The 15,916-nt window shown below is 41.7% G+C and overlaps 1 protein-coding gene across 2 annotated transcripts in view; it reads right to left on the bottom strand.

Moving 5' to 3' along the window:
• Positions 1–15,916, bottom strand: part of RSU1 (Ras suppressor protein 1) — a 144,326-nt gene that overhangs the window by 95,322 nt on the left and 33,088 nt on the right. For both annotated transcript variants that reach the window (XM_004691274.2, XM_012731244.1), the window contains exons 5-7: positions 11,425–11,543; positions 9,782–9,864; positions 9,400–9,514 (exon numbers count right to left, since the gene is read on the bottom strand). In XM_004691274.2, coding sequence (XP_004691331.1) covers positions 9,400–9,514; positions 9,782–9,864; positions 11,425–11,543 — 317 coding nt within the window. The remainder of the gene's footprint in view (positions 1–9,399; positions 9,515–9,781; positions 9,865–11,424; positions 11,544–15,916) is intronic.

Below are 15,916 nucleotides of genomic sequence, written 5' to 3' on the forward strand. Positions count from 1 at the left end.
ATTGTTGGGGTGTGTGGTGTGCCCTCAAATGGAAGGGCATTTTTCCGGGCTTCAGCACACCTTGCATCCTAAACTGCTGGACAAACTCATGCCATTCTCAAACTTGAGAAGGAGTATACAGGTTGAAAGATTCATGAATGAATGTAATGGATTATTTAATATTATAAGTGCTTGGAATCTTTACTTAGGAGTTTGCTGATTTTATTTTTAGTCACTAGAAATATGCTGTACTTTATAGTTTAGACTAACTAGCCTATGGTGAACTGGCTTCATCACTTGTCAATTTCAAACTGGCATTGAGGATTTACTACATTAAAGAACTCGAATCACAGAAGTGATATAAATCACCTTGTGATTCTATAACATCACCGCATCACTGTGTGAAGACATTGCAAAGTGCAAGACAGGAAGCAACAGAACCAGGCCGGAGGCTCATGCGGCAGCCTGGGTAAAGGGAGAAGTGCCTGCTCTCTTTTCTCAAGGGTGCTAAGCTCAAGCGTAACACTGGAGTTTGCATTCCAGCAAATCTGGGTACTAGTTACAATTTATTATGCTAGTTTTAACTATTTGTTTAGGTTTTCTTTCAAATATTCTTCTTATGAAGGAAGTGGATATATCTATCTCATTTACTACTATTTTCCAAACCCATCAGATTACAGGAATACATTTGACAGGTCAGAATCTGACATAAAACAGGGACTGCTCAAGGAGAAGAACCATCCTTCTTGAAACAGCAAATAGATGTGGCAACAGAGAGAATACGGAGGCCTACTCAAAGGCTACATGTGGTTGAGAATAGCATTGTTTATTTCTATTAGGTTGTCGGCTTCTGCCTAAATGTCACAGAAGTACAAATGGCAACATCAAACGCTTTTGTGCAGCAGATAGTTTATGGAATTGATACGCACTTGAAAAATAGGAATGATTCTGGAAAGGTCTAAATAGACAAGTTTAAAAAACTGGTTCTTTAAGAGTTACAAGAAGGTATAACTATCATGAATCTATCAGTACATTTCTGGTATTGACATGCTCCACTATACCCGTCCTCAGGCCCATGTCCCCCAAAGATACATTCACATGGTCAATAATATTTGGTCTGATTTAGTATAACAGTGCCTTTTTTTTTTAATAGGAGATGTTTTGAGAAGATATTACATAAATGTTAAAGTATTATATATGTATTCAGGGAATAGAACTGTTTTTACAGATAGGTCTCTAGAATAAAAAAAAAAAAAATTAAATCTGAAATCTCAGTCCCGCCAGCATTTCTCCCAGGATAAGAATACATTTAGTATCCTATTACATCAAAGGACAGCCCACTGCAGACAGTGGCACGCTTCACCAGCTGGTGCTAACACAGACTGATGCACATGTTCAATCACACTAGACCTGACATTGGGCTTCCTGAAATTTATAATACAGAATGGAAACGTTCAATGTGTTAAAACTTCCCACCCACTTTAAAGCAATAACTCACCAGCCAGAAATATAATTCACTTAGCATTTTTAAAATCCACACTTAAACCATTTTACAGGGCTAAAGACTCACTGAAAGAGAATATATAAACTGGAACATGTTTTAAAATGCCATGTAGGAGTTAAGAGTAATTTTTTATTATCTTAGTTGTCCATGAAGTTTAAAAAATACAATACTTTATTTTTCATGAAGTATGACAAGAGCAATATTATCCCGGAAAAAAAAAAGTGAAATAAATTCAAATCAAAATTCAAAAATTTCAAAAAAAAAGTAAGGTGTATGTTTGGAATTATTGCCATCTGTCATCTGGTAATAAATGATGTATTTTTTTACTTGTTCACTATTGATTAACTTATGGATACAACACTATTGGAAGGGATTTACTTCTGAAGTAAAAAGATCTGCTCTAAAAACCTGATTTTGTCAATAATGTAACTCTGGCTAAGCCACAATCTCCCTATATGAATCTCCCTATATGTTCTGGTTTCTCCGTATTTAAAAATTGGTCAAAGAATTTCCCTGTCTATGTTACAGAAATAATATAAATTCTTGACACTATTCCACAAATTATGATATTTTGTGTAATAATTATGTATCTCTTCTCTAACTTAAAGGTAACTTTATACATGTTGGCCATCAGTTGACAGGTTCAATTTTGAACCAGTAGCATGGTGCTTACCAGGCTAACACACTTTGGTATTTAGAAACCATTTTACAGCTGTCTTTGGAGGTATATACCTTCATTCATGTATAATCCAGAATAATTAATAAATGCTATTTTAAATGCTATTCCTCTAAGGACTAATTTATATTTTACTTTATCATTGAAAGGGCATAAAACAAAGACAGCAAATGGCCCAGCCCGAGGTTCCCTGGGTATAGCAGTCACAGGCTGGCTGAATCTTACATTCCAGCTCTGAGGCGGTGGTATCAGCAGGTGAGCAAACCTGCCGAGTCTCACTAAAGGGAGAAAAAGTGCCCAACCTACTGGGGCTCCTATGATGATGTATAAGACATCCAAGAGGCAGCTTCATGCTCAACCCTTACTCGCCTTTTCCTTCTACACCTCTGGCTTCTTTAGATCACCCAGAAAAAGTCCAATAATAAAAACAAAACCTTGAAATATTTAACCTGGAAATGATGCAGACACACAAACAGGTGCTAGGGCCCTGTGGCTCTGCTCCTCATTCCCCCATGTAGCCCCGCCTCCTCCCTCCTCTCCGGCTTCCCCCTCTCCCTGCTGGACACAGATCTGGGGCCAGAGTCCTCTCCCACAGTGAAGCTTTCCCTGAAGGCTTCCAGCAGGACCAGCTCCATCAGTTGTTCTTCTAAAGGTAGAGCTGGCGATGGAGAGGTGTTTCGGAGAATGAAGTGAGGGCACTTGTCAGGGAAGTGGGAAGGCAGGACCCCTGCCTAATGCTGTTCCTACCATCTCAAAGCAGATGAGGAGTAACATGGGATGTGCAAACTCACATGGACACAGGGTTATGAGACCAATACAGTGAGAGGGACAAGAGAAATTATAATACCAGTGAGAGGTGGGGACAAAGCATTTCCCGAAAGTCTTAAATGGACACTTGACATCGTCTGCTCGTGAGTTTGAAAGGAGACTCCAAGTTTTAACTGTCCAGACCATGCTCTTGGCAACATTGCTACATTTTAGGAATTCTATCTAGGGAATAATAATAAGTCCATTCATGCCATGTTTTTGGATATTAAAAATTAGTTTTTGAGTGAAAATAAAATGTACAAAACGCTAGATAACCTGCTATGTGACATCTTCATTTTCATTTCAGCGAGAACCTTCAAGTAGCAAAGTGGCTCAGGCAAAGACCATGGTAAATTAGAACTCACATCACAGTTGGGAAAAAAGCCAGCTGTCACCCAGGTCTCGTGACTGGTGGGTATTTGGATAAATGACTTGCCCCAGGTCACCCTTCCTGGAAGGCACACAGACGGGAGGGTGCCCTGGGTTAGGAGATGCCACATCCCTCACACCTAACTATACTGTCCTACAACTTGATTTCCCTTACAGGTGTGAGATGAATAGATCAACAAAACCCAGGAGAAGAGATGGCCAGCTCAGTAATGCTAGTTCCTAACCTAATTAGGCAGAACAGGATTCATCTCTACCTTTCACAGGTAACAGGATTTAGGCAGAGATGTAACAATAGAAAGCTACCTGGGTCAGGGCAGGTAATTATCCACTGTGGAGAATCTATACAATTTCTTTTTTAATTTGTTTATTATGACTGGGTATCTGATTATTTTGCAGATGGTTATCACTGGCTTTATATCTCAATAGACAAAAGATTTTGCACAATAGCTGGCTAGTACGCTCAAATCCAAAACAACCAACTTCATGCTCTAGATCTTCAGTGGTTTTAGTTTACAACAAAACATCAAAGATTTAGAAATACGGATTTATATGATGTATTTTAATTGAAATAGATCACTAATACGTAGTCAGGTGGCAAGGAATTACACTGTCTACACACACCAGTAATACTAAAATGAAACAAGCAGCACAGAGCACTGACTATCATGAGAGCTAGGAATAGAAAATATCTTTAGAGCGAGTAGTGAGTGTTGTCAGAAAATGCAACATAAGACAATGAGAAATTACTATTGGAAAAAAAACCTGCCTCCTGCAGAGCAGCAGTTTAATATCTAACACAAGCATTGTGTCACCAAGGTCAGTGTCTCAAAAGGATGTGAACAAGTTGGGGGGGGGGGACTTTGGAGGGGGGGAGGGAGAAGAAAATCCAGCCAAGCCTAACCACAGAGTTACCTAGAAGGAAGAACTTGGTGACTAGCTCTAAGCCCTCATAAAACTCACAAGAAGGACAGATAGAGACCTGGAGAAACCATTGTGAAATGAAAAAGTTTATTATTATGGTTATTTTAAAAATATATTAAACTACCTCATCCCTTCATTTTCGTGCAATGTATGATTTCCCTGTGGAACTCCCCCCACCAGTTCACCCATGCACATCGCCACAGTCCCTTGTGCTCTTCCCACTTCTGTCCTGATCCTAAGAATGGCAGAGATCCCTTCTTGTGAACTTCATGATTTTGTGTCATCTCTTTCCTAAGTTTTCAGGGTTCCCTTACTTGTTCACATCCTCCAAGCATTCCTTTTACTCTTACGCTTTTCTAGGGGCAAACTGGCACACCCGGCACACAGAGCCACCAACCCGCCTTATCACCCGAGGCTGTCTGCTCCAGGACCATATCTGTTCTGAGGGCAGCTCTGGGTATCTGCCTTTCCTTCCTTCCCTATCAATGCAGGCCCTGTCTCCACTCCACTAATTAATTCTTTCATTAATTAAAAGCAGGTAAACTTCAGTAAGCCAGGTTGCTGTTTTTTAGGAGATATTGGATATTGGCAGAAAATGCTGACCCAACAAAGACATGGATTCGGGTAGGCTCATTCACTTTCACTGGCAGAGTGAGGTAAATGTAAGAAAGAGTGGAGACTCACTGTACCTTAATTTAAAAGAAGCCCCTTTTCCTAGGAAAAGAGTCAAGCGCCTATGATGAGTGTCAAGGCTTAGTCCTCTACCATCTAGTAACAGAGGAAACTTTCATCCCTATCTGTCAATGCCATGACTGCATATGTGGCCCAGATCTTTTTTGTAAATTCCAGACTCTAATATCCAGTTGCTTTCTCAGTGAGGTAACCAAAAGGCATGTCAAACTTTAACTACCTAAACCTCACCTCAGGACCAGGTCTGCGCCCCCTCTTCAACTTAACCTGCTCTTCAGTTATCACCCCATCCTCCTGGCTCCATGGGAGCAAAAGCTCACAGTCAGCAACTCTCCCCTCATCCAGTCACCGCAGACTCTGTCAGCTCTGTCTTACTGCTATCTGCATGAAGTCAGAGGCTGCCCCCCTTTCAGAGGTTCTGGGGAAAATCCATTCCCTTGCCCTTTTCAGTTCCTGAGCCCCCCGCCCCCCAGCACCCCCTGGCTCATGGTTCCTTCCACACTGACTCCAATCTCTAGCTTCTATCACTGTTACCTTCTACCAGATTTGCAGGCCCCCTTCTCTTCCTCTTTTCAGACCCCTATGATTACACAGATCTGATCCAGATAACCTCCTGCCTCACGATTCTAAATCACATTAGTAAAGTCCTTTCATCATCAAGGTAACACATTCACAAGTTCTGGCAATCAGAAGGGGAACATCTTCAGGCGGGGGGTCGGGTGAGATACTGTTCAGCCTACTACCATCTCACTCACAGTAAAACTGAAAGTTTTCAGAAGGTTCCTCCAAGGCTCCATGTGATCTAATTCCCATTTCCTGTCTATGTTCATCACTCCCAACTCTCCCTCTTGCTTACTCTGTTCCAGCTTCACTAGGCTCCCTGCTGTTCCTCAATACACAAATCCACCTTGAGGCTGCTGCACTTACTGCTCCTTTCAGTCTTTGCCTACCTGACAGCACCTCCTGAGTGAGGTTTCTGACCACTTCCCTCCATCTGGACACTCACCTCCATGTTTATTTTTACTCCTGAGCCTTTATATCCAATATGCTCACTACTTTCCATTCACGCTCCCCTGCTTGAATGTCGTAAGGGGTGTTGCCTCCTGTTCTTTCCTCAGCAAATAAAACATGAAGCAGGGGCTCAATAAACAGACACTGGTTAAGCGGATTTTACTTTATTGGAAAAGTTCCTTAGAGACAAGACCTGGTCTAAAGTGGGAAGTTAATAAATGTCTCAATGAATGAATAACTGAATGGGTGAATGACAGACCCAATTTATATCTAATTTTCTATAGGTAAATGGAGTAACATAAAACTCCAGTACTTTACCATTTACCAATCAGACATAAAGGTGAAAGAAAACTTATTCAGGGAGGCGCAATAAATGGAAGGTAACAGAATTACACATTCAAACTCCAACTTAGGCCCTGGCTTTATTTTGCTCTGTCCCTGCATATTTTTAGATCTGTCAAATCAGAACTCTTCTGGGTTCCCTTGCTTGGCTCAAATGCTCTTACCAATGAGGTTTCAAGTTAATAAACTCCAACTTTGTTCTTAAAGGAAATTTCATAGTAATCTCTAAAGCATTTACCTTGCTGTTTCAGATATGCAAAAAAAAATGAATATACAGAGGAGAAATCACTATTCATGTTTTAAAATGCACCCAAACGCAAACCCGCAGCCAGAGGATACTGCAGGGACAGATATAATAGACTCCAAGCACCGCAGTTCTGTTACTGCCTAGCAGCCAGCCAGGGCTGCTCCAGATGGTCACCCGAGATACTGGTATACAGGCAACAAAGGCCATTCGTTCTGTGGCTGGATGCGTACTGGGGGAAAGAACCACACGGACAATGCAACTGGTCTGGAATGTTTCCATGGAACAGCAACTTGTTTCAGAGTGGCCGGCTCAGGCTGTCTTTTGTAGGGAGCTGCCCGAGTCCTGCCGCTCAGGCGCCAGTCCTCGGCCTCAGCCTGGCCACACTGTCTCCTCTCTCCTCCCAGTGCCATGTAGTGGCAGAAGTGGGGGCCGGGGTCACGTGTTGTGTTTTATCCACCCATGAAAACTGCTTCTGGAGTCTTCACACTGTCACAAAGATGGAATGAACACAGCACAGTGGTAGAGAACAGGCATCTAGGCCACAGCTGCCAGGGTCCCAAACTCACCGTGTCCCTGAGGATGTGTCACCCACCTCTCTAGTCTCCTCACCTTCACCAGAGCCCACTTACTATTCCTGTGACATACGTGGTGATAGTGCGGGGTACAGCCACCAGCACCATGCCCTGGCACATGAGGCCTTAACAGACTATTACTCTTTTCTTAACTTAAAGGAAAAAAAATCACTGCTCAAAAATAAGTAAAACATCTGTCTTCATTTTGAGTTCAGATTTGCAACAGAAACTCCCAGGGGTTTTCACACTTATCTCCAGCTAAGTGTTTGCCCACCATGAAGGAAAACAGCCACCAAGCAGATGTTGAGATGCTTTTCTAGGGCCAGCTTACAAAAATAAAGTCCTATAAATACTTCCTCATCAATTCTATTCCTGAAAATATAATTTGTATTATATTTTGTTACTGGGGATCTTAACAGTGATGTTAGACAACTAGGATCATATGCAATATTTAAATAGGGTAATCAACATGAGTAGATTTTAAAATATACAGCTAAGATATGTAACAATAGGTTCAACTAGGTATTTTGTTAGAAAAACAAAATTACCTGTAGAGATCATTTGTTAATCTAATGCTTTGTGCTGTCTTATTACTGGATTAATGTAATAAAATGAGAAAACAGACCTTCTGTTTGTCTCTAGCAGTCATAGTAAACAAGGACACATGTCAGAGCACTGAGTAAGTTCTGCCATATTAGACGAGACTTCGTTTCTTGGGTAGAGATTTAATAGGCTGGGGAGAAATCCTACATTTTTATTCTGTAAAAATGTGTATGTGTTAGTAATGCTAACCCCCTTGGTTAGCAATCACTGGTACAGAGAATTTCTCACAGCAAGTTTTTTGCCTTAAAACTTCTGCAAAAATCTTTTCTTGATCCTGTAGCCTGTTCCTAAAGTGAGACTGACTATTTATAACTCAATGCAAAGAAGATCCTGAGTTACTTCAGCCCTTGAAAGCAGAGCAAGTTTCGCTAGACCTTTACACTAACACAGGAGCTACCTGAGGGGGGGGGGGTGTGGGGCTGGGAGGGATGAGTCTGAAACACTACATCTGTTGAATGAAGTCACAAGAGTACTTGCCCTTTACACTGGCAGCCCCTATCTGAGCTTTCTGGGCTCTTGTCCTTTACCTGCACTTTCCCATAGGGTAGCCGCTTGCCACATGTGACTACTGAGGACTGAGAGTGGAGCTAGTAAATGTCACACTGGACGACACAACTCAGTCAAACTGCACCTCTTCAGAGTCCACCCAGCACCCGGCTATCCGAGCCCTCCTTCCTTGACGCCTTCGTTCTGCGTATGCTCCCTGAGCACCGCCCATGCGCCCAGCACCCAGGAGGCACCGGGCAGACCAATGAACTAATGTCACATCTCTGCTCTGCTCTCATGTGTGAGCATCCTCACTGATACCAACTGCCTCTTTCAAGGCACCAGACTCATTTGAGGAGCTACTTCCTCCAGGAATTCTGAGTTCAATGTGTTTATTAAAATCAGAGCATTTTACCAAGAGAAAAGCAAATAATCATAGTTTGAGAAAACAATGTAGCTGTTTTGATGAAATCAGCATATACTAAGAACACTTTCTCAATGATAAGGGAGAAGTACATTCCTGAAACTTTTCCAGAAGGGAAGTACATACACAGTAACAGGGTATTTGGGCAGGAGAGTATTTCTGAGGAAGCCAGAAGCCCACTCTGGGCCCAGTGAATGAGCGGGCAGAGTCTAGACACCTAGCGGCCAGGGGAGAGGCACTGAGGTATTCCCAGACAGAGGACAGTAAACAATTCCCACCGGAGACAAGAGTCAGGAGAGAACCAAGTTCAGGTTTGGAAAAGGTATTTTCAAGCAGCCATAACAAGCAATTATTTGGGGAAAACTGTGAAGGGATTCAAAAAACTAAAGTGTTATAAAATGACTGAATTTTTAAAAGATCACCTGTTGGTAAAGAAGGAGCCACAGGTTAAGACCATTATCACTGATTCAGGCTCTTTCCTGACCATCCCTGCAAGCACCAGAGCAAGGTGGTGTTTCAGCAGCAGCTTCTGAGACAGTGGGTGCAGCCGCTGCTAACAACGCAGGACAGGACAACGCCAAAATAACTGAAAATGCTGGTCCATGACCAAAGCTACTAGAAATGATCAGAACTGGGTGCCCCAGTGGAGGGAGTTTACCAAGAAAAGTACAGTTACTCAGAATTGCTGCATTTCGATCATCATTATTAATTAAACTCAGAACTAAGATGATTCACCAGCAACCTTACCGAGTTCTGGGGGCAGCACGGTCAGGCGATTCCCCTGAATGTGGAGTTCCTTAAGCTGAGTAAGCTCCCCGATTTCCTTAGGCAGCGAGACCAGGTCGTTATCCCTGAGGCTGAGCTAAATATAAGAACACAAGGGGTTGTCAAACAATTTTCACATAAAAGGCACTCCACAGAAACTCTTGTCCTCTCCCAGGCCCTCTCTTCGAAGGCTCAATCTTTTCCATTCATTTACAAGGGTCTGTGGATGAATAAGCACCAGTATCGGGAGTAGTGGTTTATTCCTGCAAAACAAACCATACTTCTGCTTAAATCGACTTGATTCTACTCTTACAAGGGCTGCAGAAGTGAATTGATTTTCTAAGAATTTAGATAAATTACTTACTATCTGCAACTTTGTGAGCTTCCCAATATCTGCCGGCAAGGTCTCAAAATCGTTGTCACTTAGATAGAGTGCACGCAGGGTGGCTGCAAATTAAACAGCAATATATAAACAGGGTGGCATGGAACCCAACCATTTGAGGTCTGATCAATACCAGGGAGTCAGCTTTGATTAATAACCCCGGCTTGGTGAAAAGCCTGTGACATACCTAGGGCTCACAATAATAACAAGCAGGTCAAACTTAGATTTACTAGCTTATTGTGGAGCTGGTATGTTCAGGAAAACATCTATATCCAGCAGGACTGACACAATTAACAACCGTGGGCACTAGCAGTTTTTGGCATGAAGTTTCCACAAGTGCTCAGAAAAGATAACTACCATTTTTCCCCTATTACTTCCGATTCGCATTTATTACTGTTTTTGCATCCAAAGTAAAACAAAGAAGACCACGGTGTCACTTTTATCAATACTTAGAGGAAGAGAGCTCTTTGTATAAACAGAGCTATGCTAAAATAAATAACTAAAAGGCATCCCAAAGACGGAGGCCACAGTCATGGTCGGCTGTTTCTGGAATCAGATGAATTATTATTACTTGCTTCTACAACTTTAACAACAGCAATAAATGAAGACCAAGGAGCTAAAGCAGTGACATGGAGTTTTAAAAACAGAGAAAACCCCAGCTTAGGTGAGCAGCTGTAGTCAGACACTTACTTACAACGTTATACAATAATAACACAATTCCGAACTACTGAAGAGTAAGATCTGAAAACAGCTTTTATCTTCAACAAAAAAGAACATAATTAGATCTGTTTCGTTTGTTTACAGCTATTACATTCTAATATTTTAAAACTCGACAGAATTAATTTCCATAACAGAAATAATTTCTTCTCTGACCCAAGAAAATATTTTAGAATTGGCTTCCAATGGTTGAGAAAGTCTGGAAGTGAGAGCATATACAAGATAAAAACTGAAATTTTAGAAAGTAGCTCAGAAAATTCAGATTTTTCTGGATGCTATCTATGTCACCAGTGGAAGAAGCAGAAGTCACTTAAAGGAAACAACTCTTTCCTAAATATTTCATGAGTTCTTAATTGTTCTTCTTATTTTTTTGAGCATCAGCAGCAAAAAGTTTGTTTGCATATGAAAGGATACAGTGTGTTCACCTGTGACTAACAATTTCTTGATAAGTGGTTATATACTAGACAAAAATAGAATACAGCAATGAAAATGGCTGAAAGGCTTAAAACAAGCATCCTGGCTGAAACGTCAAAAAATGGAGATTTTCATAAATAAATGGAATATCTACAGGCAAGTAACCTGTATTTTTTTTTTCTTTTAAACATGCTCTTTAAAAAGAAAGTCAAGTTCCTCAGCTAAATGTGAGACTTGATCTCATTTAGGCACATAAGCTCTATCGGAAAGTTAATATGACATTACTGAGTCCACTTCAGCGGAATGGTGTCAGCTCACTATATATCAAACATACATATTGCTGAGCAATGAAGGAATATGCAAAAGGAATCTGTGAAGAAAAAAATATATATGTCCAATAATTTCTCTTGGAGTTTGGGCCCTGGCAAATAAATTTCATTTTTAGAACGCAAAGTACCATTTTAAGGAGATTTATAGAATTAAAAGTTTCTTACTAAGGTAGAAGAAGTTTCCAGGAAGAGACTTTTCATACAAGTTGTTGTAAGTCAAATCAAGGACCTCCAGAGCTGGTAGGGAGCCAAATCCTCGAGGCAAGGTGTTTAATCTATTCATGCTGTAGTTGGGGGAGAAAATCCAAGACATCAGACACTAGACATCAGTGTTGATAGGCTTACTCAGACCACCTCTTCCTCAGGCCTACGAATGCCATTGCCCTGTAATCATTTTACAAATTTTGAAGCAGCCTAATAATTTTAGTGGAAAACAAAAACAAAAACAAAAACAAACAAACCTGTATGTTTAAGAAACATTTGAAAATGTATTAGTTGTCATCTTCTTCAGTGGTGAACCTCAATCATCGTTTCTCAGAGAAACTTAAATCATCATAAAATATCTGTTCTTCTAGAGAAAAACTTGTTCACTAATGCAGCAATAATAAGACCTCCAAAGATAGATCTAAGCTTTAAAGATTTCAAACACTTCTTTATTTTCTCCAATGGGGAGAAAATCACTGTTTTGTTCTATCACCACTAACACTGATACAGAGCTATTGATGGGAGTGTTTCCATTCTGCAAGATGAGAAATTCCTGGAGACTGGATGCACTAGAGTAGAAACATATTTCCCACCACTGAATCTAAACCTGAGATGGCTAACATGGTAGATTTTATGGGTGTGTGCTTTAGCATAACTGAAGATTTAAAAATCTGTATCTACAATAAAATCTATGGAAAATTTGTCTACTACTGCCTCTTATATTTTCCCAATGTGGTTCCCTTTGAGTATAAAAGCTGAATTTTAAATAATTCTTTTAAAATATCTAATAGAAGATGACACTGAAAGGTGGGAGGGACTTTGCCACTAAAAATAATTCTCAGTATTGCTCTTCCCTGTGTTAGATATAATCCAGGCCATCAACCACACCTCATAGAAAAGAGATGATAGCAGAAGACAAAGCCAAGAGAAAAGGATTTCCACCTCTTGACGGGCAAATTTGACATTTAGCAAAATAATCTCTACAATTTGCCATAACATATCAAAGAACTTATTTTTCTATGAATTCAAAAGTTGTGAAGCATATTTATTATCAAGAATTTCACCTGGATCATGAAACCTATTATGTAATGCATGCAGGGCTGTGCTGACAATTACCTAAGTGATTGTGACATGAAGAACCAACTGAGAGAGGTAAGTAATAAGAACTTTGGGCTCTACTGATGAGGTGACAGTTTCAGAGAGCACCCTGACCTCATGGAGACCATACCACATCCCTGGACTCTGATACGAAGAGCTGAATAAAATGGAAGCAGTGTCAGAGACAGTGGGAGAGACAGAAATATATATTAGGTGCTTCTTTCTTTAAATATTGCTCTTGGTTACCCATATTTGAAAGTAACCAATCAAGTCTGTCTCTCCAAATAAAGAAGTCCACCTCTGAAGCATAAGGCTCAGGAAGTCTTGGTCAGAATTCCTCAGTGGAGCAAGGGTCTAGAGTCAGGGTGACATGGTCCATCTCCAGGTACAGGTACCTGTATAACTGCAGGTGGTTCTCTGAGCAAACCAAAACCCCCAACTTATTGGGGAATACAGCAGAGCCCTCCTCCCCCATGTACTGTATAGTGAACGTAGGAAGCCCACTAGGCCAGCAGGCAGAAAGGAAGCTGTAATGTAGGCCAAAGCTTCAGAAGGTGCAGAAGCAATGGGAACAATGGGCCCAGGTACAAACAATGCAAGAAGTGCGTCTCTTTGCAGGTACAGGGTGGCAACATGGCTTCACCCACAGAGGGTGCTCAGTTCCCTCCACATCCACCACAAGGGGGTGAGGCCTGCTCTGAGAGTGCTCTGAGTGAGTACTCAAATGTTTGCATGAGAAGTGGCAACAGGTGTAAAGAAAAAAAAAAAAAAACAGTAGGTTAAGAAATCTGGTCGCAGCACTGGCCAGCTGGGTGACCCTGGGGGAGATACTCCACTTCTCTGAGGCCCGGGGAGATACTCTACTTCTCTGAGGCCCAGTTTCTTCAACTGTACAATAAGGATAGTGATACTTTCCCAGCATCATGGCCAGGAGGATGAGGGAGCAAGCGCATGAATTCCCTAGCATAATTCCTGGTTTCCAGGGGGTAATCACGAAATGAGAACTGTAACTGTAATTATTTTTTGGAGAGTAGAGGTTAACTCGAACTGCCAAGCATGGGTTTTCCACCTGTACTACATCAGCTCAACTATGCCAATGGTATAAATTCTTGTTTGCATGCTATCATTTTTCAAATGCATATTGGAAATGGGAAAGCACCAGCATGTGATGACTAAATTTATAAAATCAGAGTCAAAGGTGTTCGATACCTTCATTCTTCATCTAAAAGCTATGACAGCCCATACTAATACCTTTCTTTTAGACGGTTTTGATCTTGGAGGTCCTCTTCGGCTCATTCTCCTTCAATAAAATGGTTTTGGCTAAGGCAAGAGTGTCTCTCACCTACACAGTAACCTACTCACACATTCAGCCAAAAAAAAAAAAAAAAAAAAAAAAGAAAGAAACAGAAATCCAAATCCACAACACTCAATACTGTACTCAGTGAAAAAAACCTTTCAGCGTGCACAAGAGAAGATCAAGCATCTCTCTATGGGAACGTGATTCCAGAGTTGCCACTGCCATGAGATTATCCCTTGACCAATACTAGCCCATGTGGCTTTATTTACAGAAACAGCTCTGCAAGTAGATACAGGAACAGAGGAAACGAACGTCAAGTAGAATAGAAATTAGGAAGATAACTGAACTTACCTTTTCTTGGTCAGATGGCCTAAAAGCTACTTCCCATCTACTCAGCCATCTCAGCCAACACTATATAAAACTTTACAGGTAACATCTGGCTGGGCCTGCTGTTCGGATCTGCACGCCTGTGGCCTAACTGCTGGGCTGCAGGGTCTCCTGCAAGTGTGTTTGTTCTAGTTGCTTATTTTAAGGTGCCCTCTCCATGACTTGCCTTTATCAAGGCCATGCAGGTATAATTCTTTCTGTCATTTGAGGACAGAAGTATCCTTTACTGAAGCCGATCTTCATTCCCTTCACAGACAATTAAGAATTTAGTCCAGACTTTGACAACCCCATCTATGCAGCCAGGTAATTAAATACAGAAAGCTTTATACAATCAATAAGGCACCGACAGTAAGACAGGGGAACAGCTTCGAAGGTGACAATGAGGCACCTAAGAAACATCTGAAGGAAAAAAATTTTGTAACTGCTCTAAAGTACTCAATGAACACACCCGAGCTCAACTTCTGCCCAAGGCTGTCTGCACCTCCATTTCTCGTTCAGGTGCTCACAGCAGTATCCAGCCCACAGCACCCAGCCCACCCATTATTGTCTTGCCAATTTTGCCTCTGATATATTTCTCATATAAAACCCCTCCTGTTATAGATCAACATTAAATTGATAAAACATTATCAAAGAGAGGTAAGTAAAGAGATTCATTAGTCATGCACATTTCGTTTGGAACTCTATCCCCTCCCCAAGGTTAAGTAGATTTCACAGTAATGTAACATAATATTTATAGATGATCTATTAAACACAACTCCTTCCCTGTCCCACTGTCACTGCCCTGGGGCACTAAGCCAGCACTCAGACAGGTGCCGAGACCTCACCTTGTACCTCCTAAAACCTCTCCCCATTCATCATGATCCTTCATACAAAAGGTGGAATTTATCTTAAATCCACTACTACACCGTGCCGATTCCTCAGTGGTTAGTTAGCAAGATAGAATCAGAGCTCCTGCATGTGACACATGAGCCCCTTCCCAGTACTTCTGACTCTCTCCTGTTGGGGAGGATGATCTGTTTTCAGTCATCTTCCCCAACTGTATAGAACACGCCACACGAGCTGCATGGCCAGTATCCACAGCGGTGCCTGGCACGAGGGCCACTCCTTAAAGGACTGGCAGGCAGCTGTGCCTGTCTGTCCTCGCCTTTCCCCATAGCCACTCCTCGCCTCACACGTCACATTTAGCTTCACCGAACAACTCTCGACTCCTGGAACATGTAGTGCTGAGCTTTTAATATGTCATCCTCTCAGTGTGAGGTGCCTTCCTGCTGCTATGAGTCTAAGGAATCCCTTCTCTGAATCCAGTCTCAGCTCAACACTAACCCCTGCAGGAACCCCTCCGAGATTCTCACCAGAAGAGTAATGTGTTCATGGCCCTGCCCCTCCCGTGACCACCGCACCACCCCGACACATCAGCATCATCGTGTGCTGCTCTGTCCATTCACAGCTGGCACTGTCCCAGCCCGAGGCCTGCACTGTGCTTCAGGGGGAGCCCCAATGCCAGTGAGGTTCCTGATGGAGAAGCACTTAGAGCTCACAACAGAAATGAATGAATAAGTAAAATGATAATAGCAGCTAACAGTCTCTCTGTGAGTAGGTAGAAAAAGCCAGCTAACCTAAGGTGAGACTAACTTACCCTCAAACTTGACTTTCCCTAAGATATCACGAAAA

The sequence above is a fragment of the Condylura cristata genome, unplaced genomic scaffold (genome assembly GCF_000260355.1).
Source record: "Condylura cristata isolate star-nosed mole 26May11 unplaced genomic scaffold, ConCri1.0 scaffold00030, whole genome shotgun sequence".
NCBI lineage: Eukaryota > Metazoa > Chordata > Mammalia > Eulipotyphla > Talpidae > Condylura > Condylura cristata.